This window comes from Lipotes vexillifer, unplaced genomic scaffold (genome assembly GCF_000442215.2).
Source record: "Lipotes vexillifer unplaced genomic scaffold, Lipotes_vexillifer_v1.1 scaffold422, whole genome shotgun sequence".
NCBI classification, from domain to species: Eukaryota; Metazoa; Chordata; class Mammalia; order Artiodactyla; family Lipotidae; genus Lipotes; species Lipotes vexillifer.
In genome coordinates this window covers 1,380,328-1,405,549 of record NW_006779087.1, presented here as the reverse complement: position 1 = coordinate 1,405,549, position 25,222 = coordinate 1,380,328, and the positions used below count along the sequence as shown (strand labels likewise).

At 40.8% G+C, this 25,222-nt stretch overlaps 1 protein-coding gene across 2 annotated transcripts in view; it reads left to right on the top strand.

Annotated features, from left to right (window-relative positions):
* Nucleotides 1-25,222, top strand: part of CERS5 (ceramide synthase 5) — a 35,737-nt gene that overhangs the window by 1,270 nt on the left and 9,245 nt on the right. For both annotated transcript variants that reach the window (XM_007452290.1, XM_007452289.1), the window contains exons 2-3: nucleotides 23,810-23,915; nucleotides 24,521-24,651. In XM_007452290.1, the coding sequence (XP_007452352.1) occupies nucleotides 23,810-23,915; nucleotides 24,521-24,651 (237 nt within the window). The remainder of the gene's footprint in view (nucleotides 1-23,809; nucleotides 23,916-24,520; nucleotides 24,652-25,222) is intronic.

Here is a 25,222-nt window from a genome sequence, read left to right as displayed (position 1 = left end):
AGGAATGCCCTTTCGAGGATGGGACTATATTGCAGATAGACTACTCTGTTACTGTCTGAAAATCTAATATTATCTGTTTTGGATTACTTCTTTGATTTGCCTACTATTTCTGACACAAAAATCTTTCAAAATACATGTTTCCCACCATTCATCCATTATTTAACAGCGTTTATGTATTGTCGTCAAAGTGCTGTGCCAGAAGTTTAAGTATAGTCATTGTATTAAGTATTCCTGGGGTGGAGGCACAAACCGCTTGTCCCTCTTAGGAGTAACCTAGGTCCAGGTACTCTCCACCTTCGCATCTGTATATGAGAGCAAAAAAAAAAAATAGAGAAAGACAGTATAATGACTGAAAAGGAAAATACACAATTCAGGAGAGGAAAAAAAAGTTCATTGTCCTAGGAAAAGATTCTCTGCTTTTCATATAAATATATACTAATATGGAAATTTCCCCAAGTTAGTGGTAAGAGGAACTAGCTTGTTGCTTCTAAACACTCATTTTATATAAGCTTGCATATATCTTCATATTTCCCAGGAGTGCCCCCAGGTGACTGTGAAGACGGACATATCCCCTGGCACAGCCACTGGAAAGGATCTTTTTTACCTGTGGGAATTCTATCTGAATGTTTCTGTGGTGCTCCAGTGTCAGGGGAGAAGGGATGGATGGGAATACTGATGTGAAAGCATTCTAGCATGATATTCCTTGGCTAGTAAGGACATGTACCTTGTTCATGTCATGTATGACCTTAGGAAAGTTTAAGCCTAGAAGCAGTCTTGCTACTTTGTTTCTCTTTAAGACCTACGACTTTAGTTAGCAATAGAAATTACAGCTGGATTACCAGTTCTTCTCTTACTGTGCTGGACTTCCATAAAGGTAGTAGAAGTCACTTTTAGAGTATAGAAAAAGATATCAGAAATATTGGTTCATTTATTCTCTTTCCTACATTTTCTCCTTTCTCAAATCCTAACTACTTAGTTTCTAAAAGTGATTCATATAATAATCATGAACTGTAAGAGCTAGAACTCCAACCTCCATTTATATAAAATAGTAAACTAAGGCTTAGAAACATTTTGCAGCTTTTCAGGGGCTGCACACTCACCTGGGGGAGGCGGTAGAACCAAGATCCAGAGTGTTTTCCCCAGCCCCACTCTCTTTCCACTGTACGATGTGGCCACTTTTCATATTCCTTAAAACCCCCTTTCAAGAGTTAAGATTTAACCTGCCGTTCCTACTATTCTAGGATTTGGAGAACAAATCCATGTACATCTTATTCTTGGTTATTTAATATAATGTGTTTGACCTGAAATTTGCATTTTTTGCTTCAAATTGTTCTGCATATATTAATGTCTTACACTATACCCGTTGATAAATTATCTGTGTTGTTTTAAGAATATCCTAAAGAAAAAATATAGAGTTTACAGTTTATCCTTACTTTCTCTTTCTTATCAAGCACACCAAGCATTTGTTTATTTTATTATTATTATTTTATAATTTTATTTATTTATGGCTGCGTTCGGTCTTCCTTGTTGCGTGCAGGCTTCCTCTAGTTGTGGCGAGCGGGGGCTACTCTTGGTTGGGGTGCACGGACTTCTCAATGCGGTGGCTTCTCGTTGCGGAGCACGGGCTCTAGGCGTGCGGGCTTCGGTAGTTGTGGCACGTGGGCTCAGTAGTTGTGGCTCGAGGGCTCTAGAGTGCAGGCTCAGTAGTTGCGGCGCACTGGCTTAGTTGCTCCGTGGCATGTGGGAGCTTCCTGGGCTGGGGCTTAAACCTGTGTCCCCTGCATTGGCAGGCGGATTCTTAACCACTGCGCCACGAGGGAAGTCCCCATTTTATTCTTTAAGTTCCCACATTCCCTGGAGAGCTGTAGCCTCATCTGATAGGGACGATTTGAAAAGCCACCTGACCGTATATTAATGTATCTAGCGATTTCGCTAAAGAACTGCAGATAGGAGATTATTACCTACCCAAGAATAGAGGCTTTTCCTTTGTGGGCCTCTGCTAAGTGGTTGCATTATGGTGGCCTGCACCTTGCAAAATACCTTCGATGTGGCATGTGGTCAGTAAATTCTGATTGAATGTTTGAGAAGGGTCCTCCCTCGTCTACTCAGATGCCCAGAGGAGTAACCGGAATCTAGATCTTCAACATGAAATAGATGTTTGGCTTGACTGAGAGAGACAAAACTATAATTCCTTTGTTTCTGTTAAATTTCACTATACAATATTTGCACGTTGTGCACCTTTCTGCAGTTTCTTTTTCTTTTTCCCCACCCCCCATGCACACACTCATGCTACCCTATACCCTATCAAAAGAGAGATAAGAAACTCTTCCACCTGTTCTTTAAAACTTCTTTTAATATTACATTAATGATTGAGACCTGAGGGAATGAATAGTCCAAGCTAGGTCTGCCGTGTCTTACTTAAATTGAATCTTAAAGATAAAATTGTTTGAAATTTAATATCTAGTCCCTGAGCACTTATTCCTTGGGATCAAGTATAAGCTTGAGACTTAATATTGATATCATCAGAGCTACATAGGCTCATTTATTTTGAATATGGTATTGCAATAGGAGCTTTATGTTGCCAGGAGAAAATTGTTTTGTGAATTATACAGGAGATAGATTAGAGCTCTCCTTACTGCTCATTCATTATTCCAGTCCCCTCTTCTCTCCTGTTACTTCCAAGGCAACCTCACTGGCATGTCTAAGGAACTTTCTCAATACCATTCTCTGGCACAGGGGACTAACAGACTCACTTACTGGCCTATCTTATAACTAGAAACAAGAGCAGTGACTCACTTTTTTGTGCACATTTCTTAACCACTCATTTCATCTTCCTCTTGTAAACCTTGCTAACTCTGCGGCTTGCTGCCTTTTTTTTTTTTTTTTTTTTTTTTTCCTGTTCTTCCCCACTTCTGCCAAGTGGAGGAAGAAGAACCTTCTTCCTCTTCCTGACAGACCTGCTGCCTTCCTTATAGGTCCATGTCATGTCACATTGTGACCCAGTATTAGTAGGTCCTCCAGACTGGAGACAGGTGTTGGGAGGAATGGTCATAGCTGCTGACTAGGTTGTAAGGGAGATTGCCCATCCCACTACATCCCTAAAGGTATTCTGTTGGGCCTTATTGAATTGTAAATCACAGAATTAAGTCAGGTTTGCAGATCCAGCAGAGTGAGATTGAAAAAGATGGTCATATGGCTCTGCCCTTATCTAAGAACCCACTTCTTACTAAGCTCCAGATGATCAGAAGCCTTATGTGGCCCTCCTCTCTCCTGGAAAAATTTCTCTAGCCCTTTCTGTGCAGTGGGTGTTGATGCTCTGCAGACAACGCTGAATACTGTCGTGACTGATGTCAGGTTCCTGGCTTACCCCTGGAGACAATATATTTGTCACAGAAAAGAAACATGTCAGATATTTTTGCTTTAGCCCCTTCCTGATTCAGAAAACTAGGGTCTCCTAGCTGGGTAAAGAAGAAATTAATGGGGAGAAGAGGAGGCATCAAGTGAACTCTGTACCTTCCTTCTAGAGTGGGGAGGGGGAGATGTACCTATTTTGGCTTCCTCACCAGAGGTAGTTTTAGGCAGATACAGCTGCTTTCTAAAGAATTCACTGAGTTTTGGCCTCTTTGTGGTTGAATCCACTCCTACTTTATCTTTGGGGAAGTTAATTGAGGTGTTGCTGCAAAAGGAGTTAACCATAGTCACTTCTAACTAAAAAAAAAAAATCTGAAACTTGTTTTCCTAGATGCAAAGGCAGTTTCCCTAGATATGAAGAATTCTCTCTGAATTATCTAGTACTGTGGTTTCCAGTATAGGAGCCATTAGCTAGCACAGTAGCTACTAGCTTTTGGGAATTTCAACTGTGACTGGTCAGCACTGAGATGTGTTCTAAGTGTAAAATACACACCCGATTTTCAAGACTTAATGCAGGGAAAAAAAATGTAAACTATCTCAATTTTTAACATTGATTACATATTGACATGATAATATTTTGGATATATCGGGTTAAACAAAGTATATCATCAAAATTAATTTCACCTGTTTCTTTTTTAAAGTGCCTATCAGAAAATTTAAAATTACATATGTGGCTCACATTATTTCTATTGAGCAGTGCTGATGATAGTGATTCAAGTAAGTATTAATAACCAAGAAGGGAATTTTAATGTAGGTTCACATTTTTTTTAAAAAAAACTATTTATTTATTTATTTATTTATTTATTTTTGCTGTGTTGTGTCTTCGTTTCTTTGCGAGGGCTTTCTCTAGTTGTGGCAAGCAGGGGCCACTCTTCATCGCAGTTCGCGGACCTCTCACTATTGCGGCCTCTTTTGTTGTGGAGCACAGGCTCCAGATGCGCAGGCTCAGTAGTCATGGCTCACGGGCCTAGTTTCTCTGCGGCATGTGGGATCCTCCCAGACCAGGGCTCGAACCCGTGTCCCCTGCATTAGCAGGCAGACTCTCAACCACTGCGCCACCAGGAAAGCCCGTAGATTCACATTTGATTTATTTTTTATTTATGTTTTTAAAAAATATTTATTTATTTATTTTTGGCTGCATCAGTCTTAGTTGCGGCCTGCAGGATCTTTCGTTGTGGTGCGCGGGTGTGTGTGGGTTTTTTCTCTCGTTGTGGTGCGTGGGCTCTGTAGTTTGTGGCATGCCAGCTCTCTAGTTGAAGCACGCAGGCTCAGTAGTTGTGGCGCGCTGGCTTAGTTGCCCCGTAGCATGTGGGATCTTAGTTCCCCCACCAGGATCGAACCCACGTTCCCTGCATTGGAAGGCGGATTCTTACCACTGGACTTGTGGCGCGCTGGCTTAGTTGCCCCGTAGCATGTGGGATCTTAGTTCCCCCACCAGGATCGAACCCACGTTCCCTGCATTGGAAGGCGGATTCTTTACCACTGGACCACCAGGGAAGTCCCTGATCTTGTTTTTAAGCACCAGAAGGTGATTAGTCCTGAGTATATTGGACCAGGTTTTAAACAGTGGGGCTTTCTAAAAAATTATAGTAATAATGGGATTTTTAAAATTAAATCATTTTCTGAATGATTTAAATGCCTAGTTATAGTCTATTTTGAGTAACTGTCGATTAACAGTGCCTTCTAGCCAAGTATTGCTCTGGAGTTTTTTTCTTCTGCATATATTTCCTCAGTCGAGTAGTTAATGATGTGTAAACAAATAAGTTTGTCAAGTAGTTCATTGTACATGAGGTGCTGCACAGCCCTGATAAGGCTATGAGAATAATCAAACTATTGTATTCTTCTCAAAACTATGGAGTTTCTTAAAAAGGGTATATATCTTGTAGTCTTTAGTTCTGGGGTAGTGTCAGCATTTGTAAGAAGTCTCAATTATAGGCACAAAGGGTCTCAAACTAAATCAGATTGTTGTGGTTGTGTTTTAATACTTCTTGGGGAAATCTCCAGTTATAGACTGAAGTTAGTTAACTTGAATTTCTACTGATTCTCCGGAAATCATTGACCTCCTACATGTAGCTGGTAGGTTATCTGATGACCCAGGAGGACAGGTGGCCACATTTCCTTGAAACGCTTTACCTTTTAGTTGGGAATTAAGTTTTTACCCATTTGTTCATCTGTTCATTTTTCAACAGTTATTTATTGGGAGCTTAGTATATGCCAGATATCAAACTAAGTGCCAGGGGAAAAAAGTAAGTCATGGTGTCTGCCTTCAGGAAGAGAGCAAGAAAACCAGTGGGTAAAATAGAGTGTAATGAATGTATGCACAAGGTTAAGTCATGGGAATTTGGAAGAGGTGGATTCGGTTCTTTTTAACAGTTATTAACTGAAATACAGGCTTAATGTCCCACTAACAAACACTTGTTTCTTGAATTATGAAGGATGGTAAAAACTTCTTAAGAAAGAGCTTTTTGTTAACCTTTTTCTGTAATCCACCTCTTATTCAACATGCATGCATTTGTGTTCCTACTTTAAGCAAATGCATTAAATAGTATAATTACTCACCCATTTAAAAAATAAATATGTTTAATGAAAGAAATATGTGTAGGTAGTTAGAGGAGTTCTTTAACAACGAGAGTCTTAGAGACCTCCAACTGTTCTCCAGCCATACTTTGAGAACTGCTGCTACTTGTTGCTCTATAGCAAGTAAAATATTCATTAGCTACTGTATAATAAAACTACAACTTAGTCTTAAATTAGTTTGTGTCTGTGAAGCATTTTAATATACCTATATACTCTAAGTAATTCTTATTATCTCACGACTTACTTCTCTCATAATAAGGTAAGGTGTAAGCAGAATGCTGATCCTTCTTTCTCATCACAGTACCAAGTAGGTTCATCAGATTGCACAGTTATTAGTCATCTTAATTCTTTAAGGCCCTCTTATAGGTCTAAGTGAAGATAACTTTGACAGAAATGGGAGAAGGAGTGAAGAATAGTCTGGTATAAATCCACAGTGTATGCCTTGTCATGGCTTAGGATAGCATAAAGGTTCATAAAGGTTCTCTTCTTTTTAGTTTGTTTCTGCTTTGTTTTAAGAGCAAATTGGCCAATTAAAAAAAAATAATCCTTAAAAAAACCTGCAAAGATTACTTGCACACCGACCATGCAAGAAATGTTGGATTTGGTGGTATAGGTGTCCTTGAGAAGTGTAGTGCCTCGTACACAACAAGCACATATGTGTACAACAAATGTGTATAACACATTTGCTTGTACATAGCAAATCCTGTCCTCTTAAGAATTTACTCAGAAAAAATACACTGATGTGCATGCATATGTATAGGGAATATACAAAATAATATATGGTTGGGAATCAACAGCACATAAGTGAATAAATAGTATAACTTAGTAATTCTTAAATCTTTTGTTCTCAGCATTTTTCTTTTTTTACTCTTAAAAATTATTGAGGATCCCAAGGAGTTTTCGTAGATGTAGGTTACACATACCTCTCAATTTTTTCATATTTGAAATTGAAATCGAGACATTTAAGAAATATATTTATTATTTCATTAAAAAAACAAAAATAGGACTTCCCTGGTGGCGCAGTGGTTAAGAATCTGCCTGCCAATGCAGGAGACACTGGTTTGATCCCTGGTCCAGGAAGATCCCACATGCTATGGAGCAACTAAGCCCGTGTGTCACAACTACTGAAGCCCACGTGCCTAGAGCCAGTACTCCACAACAAGAAAAGCCACCGCAATGAGAAGCCCGTGCGCTGCAAGGAAGAGTAGCCGCCACTCGCTGCAACCGGAGAAAGCCCGTGCGCAGCAACAAAGACCCAAGTAGCCAAAAATAAATTAAAAAAAAAAAAAGCCTATTACATGTTAACATATTTTTGAAAGATAATTTTCTAAACAAAAAAATATTTAGAGAAAAACAATGATTTTATATTTTTGCAGATCTCTTTAATGTCTTAGTAGAAGATAGCTGGATTCTCCTCACAGGCTTCTACATTCAGTCCCTTCTGATATGTTGTTTTGGTTGAAGTATATAAATAAAAGCTGGCTTTACACAGATATGTTATTGGAAGGGGGAAGTATTTTATCTTTGATACTACACCAAAACACAAGGAGTAGTTTCTTAACGGTTGGCTAGAATCTGAAACCATATCAGTGAGCTTTCCATTCATGTTAAAATCCACTGGTGTCTTACACTTTGAATGGACATCATGTATTGGTCACTTGAAAAATACTGGTTCACTAAGTTATACAGATATCCTAAATGTCAATACATTTCATTATACAGTATTAAAAAAATCATATAGGGCTTCCCTGGTGGCGCAGTGGTTGAGAGTCCGCCTGCCGATGCAGGGGACACGGGTTCGTGCCCCGGTCTGGGAAGATCCCACATGCCGCGGAGTGGCTGGGCCTGTGAGCCATGGCCGCTGAGCCTGTGCTCCTCAACGGGAGAGGCCACAGCAGTGAGAGGCCCGCGTACAGCAAAAAAAAGAAAAAAAAAGAAAAAGAAAAATCATATAGTAATCTCACTGTAACAATCTCATCAGAAAAACCTTGAAGTATTGGGATGTTGTCAAGCTTAAAGGCAGATATATGGTCTCTAAACTTCTAATTTTCACTTGAAAGCTTGAATTTTATCAATGGCAAGATTGTTTGTTTTCTGAAGTGACAGGCTTATTTCATTCATTTTTAAGAAAATGTCTCTGAAATACCCAGTTCCTGAGTAACCGTAGTTTGTCTGTCAGTCATTCTTTTGGGTAAAAATGTTCTTTGTAAAAAGTGATTTTAGTTCAGCATACAACTCAGTCAGTCAAACAAGTGCATTTCTTTGAGACCACCGTATCCTTTGGTATGGAATAAAAGTGCTTTCTGTGTACTGCCCATTTTATCACAGAATACTTTTTAAAAATGTACTCAAGGGTTGGCATTTAATAAAATTAATCATTTGTATTGCTTCATCAAGGACATTCTTTAGTGAAACTGGCTTTGTTGTTGTTGTTGTTAAGTAAGAGGCTATAGCAAGAAAGAATACAATAACTACTACTGCAGTTTGGTGCCACTGCCCTGATTTGTGCTCAACTTCCATAAGTTCACCCACCATTGCTTTTTTTGCATCATCATTGTAAGTATCAACACCATAACAAAGGCAAATGTCTTAATATCATTACGGAAATAGTTTTGACTTTATGAGCGCCCAGAGAGTATCTCAGGGATGCTCTGGGGTCTGTGGACCATACAGACCCTCTGCCGTTATTGAATGAGATCACCCAGGGTTGAGAGTGTAGAGTAAGGTAAGAATCTGCGTAGAACCCTGAGGAAACACTGTGTTTTAGGAAAAGGCAGAAGAAAAAGAAACCCAAAAGAAGATAAGAGGTATGACAGCCATAGAGTATTTGATAATATCAGTAGTTAGCATTTAATAAGTACATACTTTATCCCAGGCACTGTTCTAAGTACTAAACATTGAATCTTCACAGTAACTTTGTGAAGTAGGTAGATACTGTGGTTATCCTCATTTTACAGATGAGAAAACTGAAGCAAGGAGAAAGTTAAGTAACTTGTCCAAGGTGACCCAACTAGCAGTGCACACCAAGAAGTCTAGTTCTACTGCCAGTAAGGGAGAGGGAGAAAACTAGGAAGAGTGTGACAGAAAGGAAGCTAACAGGAAAGAGCATTTCAAGGGGGAGAACGTGCTCAATAATGTCAGATGGCACTAAGTGGTCAGGTAAGATGCAGGCCTGAAAAGCATCCATTTGATTTCACAATAAGGAGATCATTGAAGACTTTGGCAAGAGCAGCTTCAGTGAAGTATAGGGACAGAAGCCAGATGAGAGAGAGAGGAAGGTTGAGGAATGAGTGGGACTTAGAAGAGAAGCCATGAGAAGAGAACTTTTTCAAGAACTTTAGTTGTGAGGTGGGTGAGAGCCAGAGGGTGTGAGGGACAGGAAGCGCTGTTTTAAGGTGGGAAAACTTGAACATGTTCAACGTCTGATGAGAAGAAACAAGTAGAGAATGAAGCCAAAGGTAATAGAAAAAAATAGGAATAAATAGAATGAAATTTCTAATCAGGAAGAGAATGGATATAAAGCACAGGGATATTAGTTTTAGATAAAGTGGTTCTGATGCAGGAAGTGAAGACATTCCCTTCTCAGCGGAGATTCTTGAGAGTCTTAGCTATTTCCACTTCTTTCTTCCTCCTCTTTATATCTTTTGCTGCTATAACTCATTACTATCTTTTAGAGTCTCCATTTTATTGGAATTTCTTTGGTGAAGGTTACCACCGGTCTTCAAATTGCCAAATCCATTGGATACTGAAATCCCTGTCTTACTTGATCTCTACCTCATTTGATACAACTCCACCTCTGACATTCCTGTCCCCTAAATTCACCTTTTATGTTGGTGTTTCCCAGTATTCTGACCTTGGTTCTCTTTTTAGTTTATATTCCTTTCTTTTTTTAAAAAAAAATTATTTTATTTTATTTTTATTTTTGCCTCGTTGGGTCTTTGTTACTTCATGTGGGCTTCCTCTAGTTGTGGCGAGCGGGGGCTACTCTTCGTCGCCGTGCGCTGGCTTCTCATTGTGCTGACTTCTCTTGTTGCGGAGCATGGGCTCTAGGCACGCGGGCTTCAGTAGTTGTGGCATGCGGGCTCAGTAGTTGTGGCTCCTGGGCTCTAGAGCGCAGCCTCTGTAGTTGCGGCGCACGGGCTTAGTTGCTCCGCCGCATGTGGGATCTTCCCAGACCAGGGCTCGAACCCGTGTGCCCTGCATTGGCAGGCGGACTCTCAACCACTGCGCCACCAGGGAAGCCCCCTATATTCCTTTCTTATGTAGTCACATCCACCCTCACAATTTTAGCTACCACCTATATTCTCATCCTCTCACTCTCTTTTTTCCTCTTTTTTCTTTCTCATATCTTTGTGTCTGTGTCTGTGTGTATGTATCTTAAGCCCTTTTTCCAAGCTTATTTGCCTACTAGACTGTTGCATTTCAATGTTACATGGGTACTTCAAATTCAGCATACACACAACTCATCTTTCACTCCCAAATTTGCTTTTCTTATCTTATTCTCTACTTGGTTGAGGCTCCATAATCAACTTAGTTTCCCATTCCGGAAACATAGAAGGCACCCTTGATTTTTCCTTTTCTTTTGCCTCCTACATCTATCCAGTCACCAAGTTCTATCGGTTTCACTTTCTCACCATCAATTGAATCTAACCTTGCCTTTCCATTTCTATAGCCTTAGTTCAGTGCTTTATTACTTATAGCATGGATTTTTTTTACAATAGCCTAAAGCCTTTCAGTGACTCTCCATTAACTACAGGATAAAGTTCAAGCTTAGCATAACATGCAAGGTACCTGTGACCTGGCCCCTAACTACTTGTATAGTTTTTCCCCCTGTCATTATCACCACCTCCATTCCGGATTTGTACACTGCATACTTCTCTAAGCCCTTTCTTATCTCTTTGATTTAGTACATGCTGTTCCCTCTGCCTGAGTGTCCTTTTTTTTTAACTTTTAAAAACTTATTTATTTTTTAACGTCTTTATTGGAGTATAACAGCTTTACAGTGTTGTGTTAGTTTCTGCCGTATAACAAAGTGAATCAGCTATATACATACGTATATCGCTATATCCCCTCCCTCTTGCGTCTCCCTCCCACCCTCCTTATCCCACCACTCTAGGTGGTCGCAAAGCACGGAGCTGATCTCCCTGTGCTATGCAGCTACTCCCACTAGCTATCTATTTTACATTTGGTCGTGTATATATGTCAGTGCTACTCTCTCACTTTGTCCCAACTTATCCTTCCCCCTCCCCATGTCCTCAAGTCCATTCCCTATGTCCATGTCTTTATTCCTGTCCTGCCCATAGGTTCCTCAGAACCATTATTATTTTACATTCCATATATATGTGTTAGCATACAGTATTTGTTTTTCTCTTTCTGACTTACTTCACTCTGTATGACAGACTCTAGGTCCATCCACCTCACTACAAATAACTCAGTTTCGTCTCTTTTTATGGCTGAGTAATATTCCATTGTATATATATGCCCCATCTTTGTCCATTCATCTGTCAATGGACACTTAGGTTGCTTCCATGTCCTGGCTATTGTAAATAGTGCTGCAGTGAACATTGTGGTACATGACTCTTTTTGAATTATGGTTTTCTCAGGGTGTATGACCCATTGCTGGGTCATATCGTAGTTCTACTTTTAGTAGTTTAAGGAACCTCCACACTGTTCTCCATAGTGGCTGTATCAATTTACATTCCCACCAACAGTGCAAGAGGATTCCCTTTACTACGCACCCTCTCCAGCACTTATTGTTTATAGATTTTTTTTTTTTTTTTGTGGTACGCGGGCCTCACTGCCGTGGCCTCTCCCGTTGCAGAGCACAGGCTCCGGACGCACAGACCCAGCAGCCATGGCTCACGGGCCTAGCCGCTCAGCAGCATGTGGGATCCTCCCGGACTGGGGCACGAACCCATGTCCCCTGCATCGGCAGGCGGACTCCCAACCACCACGCCACCAGGGAAGCCCTGTTTGTAGATTTTTTTGATGATGGCCATTCTGACTGGTGTGAGGTGATACCTCACTGTAGTTTTTTTTTTTTCTTTTTGCAGTACGCGGGCCTCTCACTCTTGTGGCCTCTCCCTATGCAGAGCACAGGCTCTGGACGCGCAGGCTCAGCGGCCATGGCTCACGGGCCCAGACGCTCCGCGGCATGTGGGATCTTCCCGGACTGGGGCACGAACCCGTGTCCCCTGCATCAGCAAGTGGACTCTCAACCACTGCGCCACCAGGGAAGCCCCCCTCACTGTAGTTTTGATTTGCATTTCTCTAATGATTAGTGATGTTGAGCGTCTTTTCGTGTGTTTGTTGCCAATCTGTATATCTTCTTTGGAGCAATGTCTATTTAGGTCTTCTGTCCATTTTTGGATTGGGTTGTTTGTTCTTTAGAGAAATATCTATTTAGGTCTTCTGCCCATTTTTGGATTGGGTTGTTTGTTTTTTTGATATTGAGCTGCATGAGCTACTTGTATATTTTGGAGATTAATCCTTTGTCAGTTGCTTCATTTGCAAATATTTTCTCCCATCCTGAGGGTTGTCTTTTCGTCTTTTTTATGGTTTTCTTTGCTGTGCAAAAGCTTTTAAGTTTCATTAGGTCCCATTTGTGTATTTTTGTTTTTATTTCCATTTCTCTAGGAGGTGGGTCAAAAAGGAACTTGCTGTGATTTATGTCATAGAGTGTTCTGCCTATGTTTTCCTCTAAGAGTTTTATAGTATCTGGCCTTACATTTAGGTCATTAATCCATTTTGAGTTTATTTTTGTATACGGTGTTAGGGAGTGTTCTAATTTCATTCTTTTACATGTAGCTGTCTAGTTTTCCCAGAACCACTTATTGAAGAGGCTGGCTTTTCTCCATTGTATTCTCTTGCCTCCTTTATCAAAGATAAGGTGACCTTACATGCATGGGTTCATCTCTGGGCTTTCTATCCTGTTCCATTGATTCATATTTCTGTTTTTGTGCCAGTACCATACTGCCTTGATTACTGTAGCTTTGTAGTGTAGTCTAAAGTCAGGGAGCCTGATTCCTCCAGCTCTGTTTTCCTTTCTCAAGATTGCTTTGGCTATTCAGGGTCTTTTGTGTTTCCATACAAATTGTGAAATTTTTTGTTCTAGTTCTGTGAAAAATGCCATTGGTATTTTGATAGGGATTGCACTGAATCTGTAGATTGCTTTGGGTAGCATAGGCATTTTCACAATGTTGATTCTTCTAATCCAAGAACATGGTATATCTCTCCACCTGTTTGTATCATCTTTAATTTCTTTCATCAGTGTCTTATAGTTTCCTGCATATGGGTCTTTTGTCTCTTAGGTAGGTTTATTCTCGGTATTTTATTCTTTTTGTTGCATTGGTAAATGGGAGTGTTTCTTTAATTTGTCTTTCAGATTTTTCATCATTAGTGTATAGGAATGCCAGAGATTTCTGTGCATTAATTTTGTATCCTGCTACTTTACCAAATTCATTGATTAGCTCTAGTAGTTTTCTGGTAGCATCTTTAGGATTCTCTATGTATAGTATCATGTCATCTGCAAACAGTGACAGCTTTACTTCTTCTTTTCCGATTTGGATTCCTTTTATTTCCTTTTCTTCTCTGATTGCTGTGGCTAAGACTTCCAAAACTATTTTGAATAATAGTGGTGAGAGTGGGCAACCTTGTTGCCCACTTAGAAGAAATGGTTTCAGTTTTAAACCATTGAGAACAATGTTGGCTGTGGGTTTGTCATATATGGCCTTTATTATGTTGAGGTAGGTTCCCTCTATGCCCACTTTCTGGAGAGTTTATCATAAATGGGTGTTGAATTTTATCAGAAGCTTTTTCTGCATCTATTGAGATGATCGTATGGTTTATCACATTGATTGATTTGCATATATTGAAGAATCCTTGCATTCCTGGGATAAAGCCCACTTGATCATGGTGTATGATCCTTTTAATGTGCTGTTGGATTCTGTTTGCTAGTATTTTGTTGAGGATTTTTGCATCTATGTTCATCAGTGATATTGGCCTGTAGTAGTTTTCTTTTTTTGTGACATCTTTGTCTGGTTTTGGTATCAAGGTGATGGTGGCCTCGTAGAATGAGTTTGGGAGTGTTCCTCCCTCTGCTCTATTTTGGAAGAGTTTGAGAAGGATAGGTGTTAGCTCTTCTCTAAATGTTTGATAGAATTTAACTGTGAATCCATCTGGTCCTGGGCTTTCATTTGTTGGAAGATTTTTAATCACAGTCTCAATTTCAGTGCTTGTGATTGGTCTGTTTATATTTTCTATTTCTACCTGGTTCAGTCTTGGAAGGCTGTGCTTTTCTAAGAATTTGTCCATTTCTTCCAGCTTGTCCATTTTATTGGCATATATTTGCTTGTAGTAATCTCTCCTGATCCTTTGTATTTCTGCACTGTCAGTTGTTACTTCTTTTTCATTTCTAATTCTGTTGATTGGAGTGTTCTCCCTTTTTTACTTGATGAGTCTGGCTAATGGTTTATCAATTTTGTTTATCTTCTCAAAGAACCAGCTTTTAGTTTTACTGATCTTTGCTATTGTTTCCTTCATTTCTTTTTCATTTATTTCTGATCTGATCTTTATGATTTCTTTCCTTCTGTTAACTTTGTGTTTTTTAGTTCTTCTTTCTCTAATTGATTTAGGTGTGAGGTTAGGTTGTTTATTTGAGGTTTTTCTTGTTTCTTGAGGTAGGATTGTATTGCTATAAACTTCCCTCTTAGATATGCTTTTGCTGCATCCCATATGTTTTGGATCGTTGTGCTTTCATTGTCATTTGTGTCTCGGTATTTTTAGATTTCCTCTTTGATTTCTTCAGTGATCTCTTGGTTATTTAGTAGCGTATTGTTTAGCCTCCGTGTGTTTGTATTTTTTACAGTTTTTTTTTCCTGTAATTGTTATACAGTCTCATAGCACTGTGGTCGGAAAAGGTACTTGATACGATTTCAATTTTCTTGAATTTACCAAGGCTTGATTTGTGACCCACGGTATGGTCTATCCTGGAGAATGTTCCATGAGCACTTGAGAAGAAAGTGTATTCTGTTGTTTTTGGATGGAATGTCCTATAAATATCAATTAAGTCCATCTTATTTAATGTGTCATTTAAAGCTTGTGTTTCCTTATTTATTTTCATTTTGGATGATCTGTCCATTGGTGAAAGTGGGGTGTTAAAGTCCCCTACTATGATTGTGTTACTGTCGATTTCCCCTTTTTTGGCTGTTTGCATTTGCCTTATGCATTGAGGTGCTCCTAGGTTGGGTGCATACATATTTACAATTGTTATATCTTCTTCTTGGATTGATCCCTTGATCATTATGTAGTGTCCTTCATTGTCTCTTCTAATAGTCTTTATTTTAAAGTCTATTTTGTCTGATATGAGAATTGGTACTCCAGCTTTCTTTTGATTTCCATTTGCATGGAATATCTTTTTCCATCCTCTCACTTTCAGTCTGTATGTGTCCCTACTTCTGAAGTGGGTCTCTTGTAGACAGCATATGTGTGGGTCTTGTTTTTGTATCCATTCAGTCAGTCTGTGTCTTGGTTGGAGCATTTAATCCATTTACATTTAAGGTAATTATCGATATGTATGTTCCTATTACATTTTCTTAATTGTTTTGGGTTTGTTTTTGTAGGTCTTTTCCTCCTCTTGTGTTTCCTGCCTAGAGAAGTTCCTTTAGCATTTGTTGTAAAGCTGGTTTGGTGGTGCTGAATTCTCTTAACTTTTGCTTATCTGTAAAGGTTTAAATTTCTCCATCGAATCTGAATGAGATCCTTGCTGGGTTGAGTAATCCTGGTTGTAGGTTTTTCCCTTTCATCACTTTAAATATGTCCTGCCACTCCCTTCTGGCTTGCAGAGTTTCTGCTGAAGGATCAGCTGTTAACCTTATGGGGATTCCCTTGTGTGTTATTTGTTGCTTTTCCCTTGCTGCTTTTAATATTTTTTCTTTGTATTTAATTTTTGATAGTTTGATTAATATGTTTCTCTGCATGTTTCTCTTTGGATTTATCCTGTATGGTATTCTCTGTGCTTCCTGGACTTGGTTGACTATTTCCTTTCCATGTTAGGGAAGTTTTCGACTATAATCTCTTAAAATATTTTCTCAGATCATTTCTTTTTCTCTTCTTCTTCTGGGACTCCTATAATTCGAATGTTGTGTGTAATATTGTCCCAGAGGTCTCTGAGACTGTCCTCAATTCTTTCTATTCTTTTTTCTTTATTCTGCTCCCTGGCAGTTATTTCCACCATTTTATCTTCCAGCTCACTTATCTGTTCTTCTGCCTCAGTTACTCGGTTGTTGATTCCTTCTAGAGTATTTTTAATTTCATTTATTGTGTTGTTCACCATTGTTTGTTAGCTCTTTAATTCTTCTAGATCCTTGTTGAATGTTTCTTGTATTTTCTCCATTCTGTTTCCAAGATTTTGGATCATCTTTACTATCATTACTCTGAATTCTTTTTCAGGTAGGTTGCCCATTTCATCTTCATTTATTTGGTCTTGTAGGTTTTTACCTTGCTCCTTTGTCTGTATTTTTTTTTTTTTTTTTTTTTTTGATGGATGGTGCTGTATTTCTGTCTTACTGGTTGTTTGGCCTGAGACATCCAGTACTGGAATTTGCAGGCAGTTGGATAGAGATGGGTCTTGGTGCTGAGTTGAGAACCTCTGGGAGGCCTCACTGCAACTGATATTCCCTGGGGTCTGAGGTTCTCTGTTAGTCCAGCGGTTTGTACTTGGAGCTCCCACCACAGGAGCTCGGGCCTGACCTCCGGCCTGGGAACCAAGATCCCGCAAGCTTTGTGGCATGGTTTAAAAAAAAAAAGGAAGAAAGAAAGAAAGAAAAAAAGGAGCAGCACAATATGAAAGAGAAAAAACAAAATAGAATTAGAAAGATAAAAATTATATTAGGAAAAATAAAACTATAATTGAAACAACTGCAACAAGGTAAAATAAAACCACAACAGAAAAAAAGAAAAAAAAAGGGTGGGTGAGGGGACAAGCCAAAAGGAGAGAACAATAACAAAGTATAAAGAATAAAATAAAGTTAGAAAAATAAAAGATTTATTAGGAAAAATAAAACTATGAAAGAATCAACAGCAGTGAATCAACAATGTAAAACAGAACCCCAATCTAAAAGAGGAAAAAAGAAAAGAAAAAAAAAGTCTTGGCCATGGGGGCGGAGTTTAGGCTGGGGTGGCACTTAGGCAGGGGCGGTGTTTATGGTGGGGTGGGGCCTAGGCGGGTGGGGGGTGACGTTTGAGCATGGGGTAGGGCCTAGGTGGGTGATGTTTAAGCATGGGGCGTGGCCTCTGCTTAGGACCTGTGGGGAAGAGGAGAGTCAGCGTGTCCAAAGGAGGGCCTCGGGAGTGAGGAGTTCTGTAGTTTGGAGGTAGGGCGCTCGCTGAGTGAGAATGTGTGGGTGGGGTTTAGGCCCAGCTCATTGGAGGGGGTCTCCGAGTGTAGAGTCGGGGCCCTGGGTGCGGGTGTAGGGGCGGGGCTTGGGCTCTGCACAGCAGAAGGGGGGCTCCGAGGGCAGAGGATTAGGCCCAGGAGCCCAACAGGCTTCCTGGTGCCTAAGTGGACACGGTAAGCAATGGCTCCGTTCCTTTGTGCCCCTCCCCCACCGTCTCCCCCAGGGTCTCCCCAATCGCCACTGGACCCCTAACCGTGGGTGGATCCCGCTGGGTGTAGGAACTCCTCCCCTCCCCCAGCCACCCCTTGGGGTGCTGGTCCTGGAGGTCTGGACTTTACTTTTGCTCCCCCTCCCCTCCCTCCCACTCCCTCAGGACCCGCTGGGCTCGAGGGGGCCTAGGTGGGCAGAGGATCAGGCCCGGGATCTCAGGAGGTGGGCAGGGGAAACCTGGCCACACTCTCTTTTGATCCTCTGCCCTCCCAATGGTCCCCCAATTTCCCCGTTTTCCCCTCCCCCAGCCACCCTTCAGGGGCGCCAGTCCCGTCCGGCCTCCACTTCTCCTCCCCCTTCACTCCCCCCCAACACTACCGGGTCACTGGGGCTTCCTCCCTTCCCTTTAGGTGTCTGTGGTCCCCCTCTGGTGCCTGGTAGGTGCCCTAGTTGTGAGGAGACGGGAATTCCGCATACTCCTAGTTTGCCATCTTGACTCCGTCCCCGAGTGTCCTTTTTACTTTCTCCTTCTCTTTCAACTCTTAGAAGTTAACTTACATTTTTTGTTTGTTTGTTTGTTTGCGGTACTCAGGCCTCTCACTGTTGTGGCCACCCCCGTTGCGGAGGACGCAGGCTCAGCGGCCATGGCTCACGGGCCCAGCCGCTCCGCGGCATGTGGGATCTTCCCGGACCGGGGCACGAACCCGTGTCCCCTGCATCGGCAGACGGACTCTCAACCGCTGCACCACCAGGGAAACCCACTTACATTTTTTAATGTGATTGGTTTATTAAGAATTCAGTTGTAGGGAATTCCCTGGCAGTCCAGTGGTTACGACTCTGCACTTTCAGTGCCGAGGGATCAGATTCAGTCCCTGGTTGGGGAACTAAGATCCTGCAAGACGAGTGGCTCGGCCAAAAAAAAAAAATTCAATTGTAAAGGGAATGGACTTTCTGAATGTTTTCTATGGGATTCTGCATTTGCTTCTAAATATCTCAGCTGTGTGTGTGTGTGTGTGTGTGTGTGTGTGTGTGTGTGTGTGTCTGTCTCTCTGTGGAGGGTGGTGGAGGGAGTATTCAGGTTCAAAATATTTAGTTACTCAATACTCTTCACGTAATGATATACCATCTTCATCAGTCTGGATAAGACCTTTCTCTTTTTATTGTATTTTCCCCTTCTTCATCTTGTTTTCTATTTCAGTTTCTTTGATGGTTATTTTTCATATATCAATTTTGACATTTTTATGTTTTTCCAGAAATTGATCTAAGCCAGTGCTTCCCAACCCAATCATGTTGCTGCACACATAGAAAATAATATGTGCATGCACAGTGGGGTACATGAGGCCAAAGGCTACAGACAAGGGTGTCTGGCTACCACCCACCCCGTGGACCACCCTGAGAGCTAAGAGCAGTATCTCAACATAAGTATAGCCCATCTGTGTTACTTTCCATGACACACTAGTTGAGAAGCTCGGTCTAGACTTTTGAATATATTTGTGTATAGTTCACATCCGTCAATGATGTTACAATGGGTCACAAAGATAGAATTGTTGATATAGCTCTTGTCTCTGGTATGAAAAAGCAAAGCAGTGAGTAATTTCATCTTAATTAACCCAGGCTTAGGTCAGCTGCTGCCATGTATCTGGAGGACAGGAAAGGGGCAGAATGAAATGGTCTCTCTAGAGCAGGACAGATACAGTACAATCAGGTTGGGTCACTAGACTTATGTTCCTGGAGTGGCAAGTGGAAAGGAGTAGTTTACCATTATAGACCGCTAGATGCCTGCTTATTCAGATATGCAGGCAAAGGGTAGTCTGGTCTTACAAATTATTTTAAAACTTGGGTAACATTGATACTGGAGAGGACAGAAAATCACAAGATAAGTTTGACAATGTCATCCAGCAGAGCAGTTTTCAAACTATGATGTCAGGAATTTTTACACTATTAAAAGTTATCGAGGACCCCAGAGAGTTATTGCTTATATGGATAATATCTACCAATATGTACTGTTTTAGAAATTAACATAGAAAATTTTTTAAATTGTATTTATTCATTTATAAATAACAATACATTGATTGTATTGATAATATAACTAACATTTTATGAAAAATTACTTTTCCAAAACAAAAAAAATTGTGAGGATAGCATTATTTTACATTTTTGTGAGCCTCTTTAATATCTGGTAGCTGTAGTCTCATATCAGTTCTGCATTCGATCTGTTGCTATATGTCATGTAAGCTGTGGAAAATTCCACTGTACACTCATGAGAGAATGAGAGAAAAGAATTATTATGAAACTATAGAATTATGAGAATAATTTTGACCTTGCAGAGCTCCTGAAAAGGGTCTCAGAGGTCTCCAGGCCTGCTATGAGGAGAGCTGATTTAACAGAAAGGATGAATGCTAATGCTAGGCTCTTTGGAGTTTGGCCAACCTATTTTATAAGTTATACTAAATGTCAGGTGAATGATGTAGAATGAACATATGACTAGGTGTGAACTTTCTCAAAGTTCTGATTTGATTTTTTTTTTTTTTGGTTGTGCCGCATGGCATGGGGGAATCTTAGTTCCCCAGCCAGGGATCCAACCTGCGCCCCCTGCAGTGGAAGCATGGAGTCTTAACCACTGGGCTGCCAGGGAAGTCCCCTGATATGAATTTTTTAATCACAGAAAAAATTCTTTAGACTTCCCTGGTGGTCAAGTGGGTAGGAATCTGCACTCCCAATGCAGGGGGCCTGGGTTCAATCCCGGTCAGTGAACTAGATCCCACGGGCACGCGGCAACTACGAGTTCGCATGCCGCAACTAAGCCCGTGTGCTGCAACTAAACATGCCACTATGAAGATCCTTCATGCTGCAGCTAAGACCTGGTGCAGCCAAATAAGTGATTAAATAAATAAATATTTTTTTAAAAATTCTTTTCCAATCGTAAGTCCTTATATTTGGTTTTGTGCTTCATGCTATAGCGCAAAATCAGTGCCCAATAAATATTTGTCAAATAAACAAATTTTCTTAGAGTCTTACAGCTGTCACTGACTTGATGCCAGTAGCTTTATGTCTTTCATTGAACTCTGAACTAATGAGGGCAGGATGTGAGCTTATGACAACTCTAGGATATTAAGTCTGCTTCAAGGTCACCCAAGTGATCAGGGTACAAACCCATCCCTGTTGTGTGAAAGAGGGTTTCTTGCTCTTCTCACTTTGCTGGAGGTCCCGTCAGGGAGTACCCACACTGAACTATCTGTTCCTAGTGAAAATAATAATAGCTGCCTTTTAATGAATGTTTACAAAGTGTCAGGTACTGGGTTAGGCATGCATTATGTCATCTCATCTTTAAAATAAACCTGTGAAGCAGATATTATTATCCTCATTCTGTAGGTGAGTAGCTTTCACAAAGTCTCTTAGCTGGTAAAATCTTTCTAACCCCAGGGCCCTTAATCACCTGATGGCATTGAGGAAGAGGCCTGGATCAGGGAGTAAGAGTAGGAATTGGAAAGGCAGTTTTTTGTTCTTGGATCTACCTCTTCATTCAATTAACGTAGGTGGGAGGAGACAGGGAGAGAGGATTCAGTGCTTTTATCTCTGATACGGCACCAACTCAACAGCAAAGAATGGCTACCTTTTTTTTCTCTTTTTTTTCTGGCCGTGCTACAGAACGGCATATGTGGGATCGTAGTTCCCGGACCAGGGGTCGAAACTGCACCCGCTGCAGTGGAAGCGCGGAGTCCTGACCACTGGACTACCAGGGAAGTCCCAAGAATGGCTGCCTTAATTACTCTTCTGGATGCTGATCAATGCGGGGTCCAAACTGAGCTCCAACAGAACAAGGGTGGAATTCACTAGACCTGTTCCTTGTCAATTGCTGAGCAACTACTGAGTACAGAACCTTGATAAATACAAAAACAGTATTCTCTGTGTTCACAAGGAGTTTAAACATGAATGGGGGTTTAAAATATTTGTACACAGAATTATATACCAGGAAGTATAAATTAAAGTATCTGTTAGCACTGGCATTTGAATGAAACTTTTATACCACCGGTGCAAAAGAGAGAAAAGAATGGGTTGCAGATGTGGCTTACTTTATCTGAATCAATGTTTCCCCCATGGCTCAGGAACTTTGGTGATAAAGGTAAAAGAAGTTTTCATAGAGGAAGACAGTAAACAAAGTTTCTTGTTTTTAGTCCCTCCCTTAGAGATAAATTCTGGATTTGAATGCAGATCAAGAAAATAGGTCAAGAGCATTCCATCTTACACCTCCCAGTTATAATTTCATCATGAGACTCCCTAAGATGCTAAGAGAGCTAGAACTGGTTTTGACTTATGCTGAAAGTGACTACATAAAGCTCTTCCTAGAGCTGAGGCTCATAAAAATCTATGGTTGTGTAGAACAGAGAGATCTTTCTTGCAGAACCAAGGAATAATTCCTCAATTTTCAAAGATGTAAAAGTTATGTTAGTTATAATCAATGATATCACTATGGAATCTTAGAAAGAGAAAAAATATTTTTAAAATTTATTTATTTATTTAATTTTTTTTTTTTTGGCTGCGTTGGGTCTTCGTTGCTGCGTGCGGGCTTTCTTTAGTTGTGGCGAGCAGGGACTATTCTTTATTGCGGTGTGCAGGCTTCTCATTGTGGTGGCTTCTCTTGTTGCGGAGCATGGGCTCTAGGCACGTGGGCTTCAGTAGCTGTGGCACGTGGGCTTCAGTAGCTGTGGCGCGTGGGCTCAGTAGTTGTGGCTCATGGGCTTTAGAGCTCAGGCTCAGTAGTTGCAGCGCATGGGCTTAGTTGCTCTGCAGCATGTGGGATCTCCCCAGACCAGGGATCGAACCCGTGTCCCCTGCGTTGGCAGGTGGATTCTTAACCACTGCGGCACCAGGGAAGCCCAAGAAAAAAAATCTTATACATCATCTCATATAACCCCTTCTTTTAGATGACAAAACCAAAACCCAAGAATTAAGTGACTTGACCAAGTTTATGTGACTTATTAGTGGTAGATCTGGGACTAGAATTGAGTACTAATAGGTAATTTCCTTCTTACCACTCTTCGTAGTTTCCCAGTTTCTTTCTTCAGAGCTTCTGAAAGTTCAAAGTATTTCCATATAGTCTTTTGATTAGGCAGGAAGGTGACCATGACCTTTGTGTTCAGGAAGAGCTCAGTCTCAGTTCTATCTTTCCCTCCAATTAAGATCTTCTTGACCATCTGATATAAGGAAAATTACCATTTATTAAGTACTTTCCTTGTGTCACGGTCTTCATATATGTAATATCATTGTACCTGCAAGATTCATGTAAAGTAGACCCGCTTCTAACATTTTAATGGGAATATGAATCCCCTGGGAATCTTGTTAGTGCAGATTCTGATTTTGCTGGTCTGAAATGGGGTTCAAGATTCTGTATTTCTGGGGCTTCCCTGGTGGCGCAGTGGTTGAGAGTCCGCCTGCCGGTGCAGGGGACACGGGTTCGTGCCCTGGTCTGGGAGGATCCCGCGTGCCGCGGAGCGGCTGGGCCCGTGGGCCATGGGCGCTGAGCTTGCGCGTCCGGCGACGGGAGGGGCCACGACAGTGAGAGGCCCACATATCACAAAAAAAAAAAAAAAAAAAAAAAAAATTTTTGGCACATATATACAATGGAATATTACTCAGGCATAAAATGAAATGAAATTGAGATATTTGTAGTGAGGTGAATGGCCCTACTATCTGTCATACAGAATGAAGTAAGTCAGAAAGAGGAAAACAAATACCATATGTTAACACATATATAAAAAAAAAAAAAAAAAAAAAAAAAAAAAAAGATTCTGTATTTCTAAAAAGCTTCTAGGAAAAACCAGTAATGCTTTTTATCTGTTGGCCTTATGTTGAGTAGCAAGAATCTTAATCTTATAGATGAAAAAACTGAGCTTTAGCAAGATTAAATAAGTTGCCCAAGTTCATACAGGCAGTAAATGGTAGACTAGTGATTTGATCTAGGTCTCTCTGACTCTAAAGCTCAAGATGTGATAAGGGAAGCCAGGGAAAAATGGAAAGAGAGCTTATGTTCCAATATTTCTTAAACAGGTCACTTCTCAAGTGAGTCAATGGCAGAATCCAGGACTAAATCAAAAAGTCCTGGCTCGGAGCCAAGTGTTTCCCCTTTTTCCTCTTATCAGTTCCCTAATCAGGATCTTTGCTTCATGCTTAGCAAACCATTTTTAGAATTGGCTTTTGGATTTTCTCCATTACAGGTTTATTGCCAAACCCTGTGCACTCCATGTTGGCATCCAGGACAGTGGTCCTTATCAGGCCCAACCTAATGCCATCCTTGAAAAGGTGTTCATATCTGTTACCAAGGTAAGTGGGCAAAGAAACAGAGGAAGATTCGTGTGGGGGTTTATCCCATAGGGCAGGGGAGGATAAAAGAGCAAGTATTTCCAAGGGTAGGGATAGGGTGGGATGATCTTTCACATTTGGGTAGTCCACAGAGCTATAAGGAAAACTTTATCCACTCAGGGAAATACCTTTGGGCCAGGATCCCTTAAATAAGTCAAGTTTACATACATTTGAGTTTTAGGCCTAGCAGCCACCACCACCCCTCCTTCTTTCTCCCCGAGACATACATCATATTTTGATTTTGTTTTTCCCTGTTGCAGCTCTTGTCATTACCTAGTTACATAATCAGATGGAGATGGTACTGATAGCCTTTGTGGTTGGGTTTTAATATCTCTTTTTACTTAGCTTGGGCTGGAGGGAGAAGCCCAAACAAGGATGTGTATAGATGAATATGGTAAAGGTCCTTGATGTGTAAAATAGTACTTCATGCTAAAAATGACTTTGGGGATGAAACCTGGAAAGAAAGTCACTATAGTTATCGTCGCTTTGCCACTCAGCTAGTCAAAGGGCTTTAATGAGAGGTTTGAAGAAAAAGGGATGTTCTGACTCTGGTCATACATCTGCAGTATCCTGATGAGAAAAGGCTGGAGGGCCTGTCAAAGCAACTGGACTGGGATGTCCGAAAAATCCAATGCTGGTTTCGCCATCGGAGGAATCAGGACAAGCCCCCAACGCTCACTAAATTCTGTGAAAGCATGTAGGTGTGCAGAAGGAGGTGGGGAGTGAGGAGAAGGGTGGAGTATGACTGGACTAAGGTTTTCTTTTTGGAAATCACTTCTCTTGTTAGGATAACAGTCAATAGATGTGGAGGGCTAACTCTATTATAGGCTGGGAAGAGAACTGGAAGCCTGATCACTCTTAGTTTCTTGGACATGCTTGCCCCTAAGCTAGATGTAGTTCCATTTTGTTCCCCTTTCCCAAATAAATTGGGAATGAATTCCTATACTGGCACTTACATAGGTAGATGTGCATACCCTTGTACACCTGGGTAGAGATAGTACCAGCTTGCTCTAAATTGACATTTTAGTGGGAAGCATCCCTTTTCTGGACATACTATAATCCATTTCACTGGGTTTTTGCTGATTATCCTCTGGACACCGAGCGCTGTATTTCTCATTGTCATGCAAAAAATAATAATAGGCACTATCATCAGGGAGTCTAATATGGAAGAAAAGTTTACTAAAGACAGTATACACTTGTGGAAGTCTATTTTAAACAGAGGCTGGAAGATTTTTATCTCTTTGGCTTTTTCGGTAACAGTATTTGTC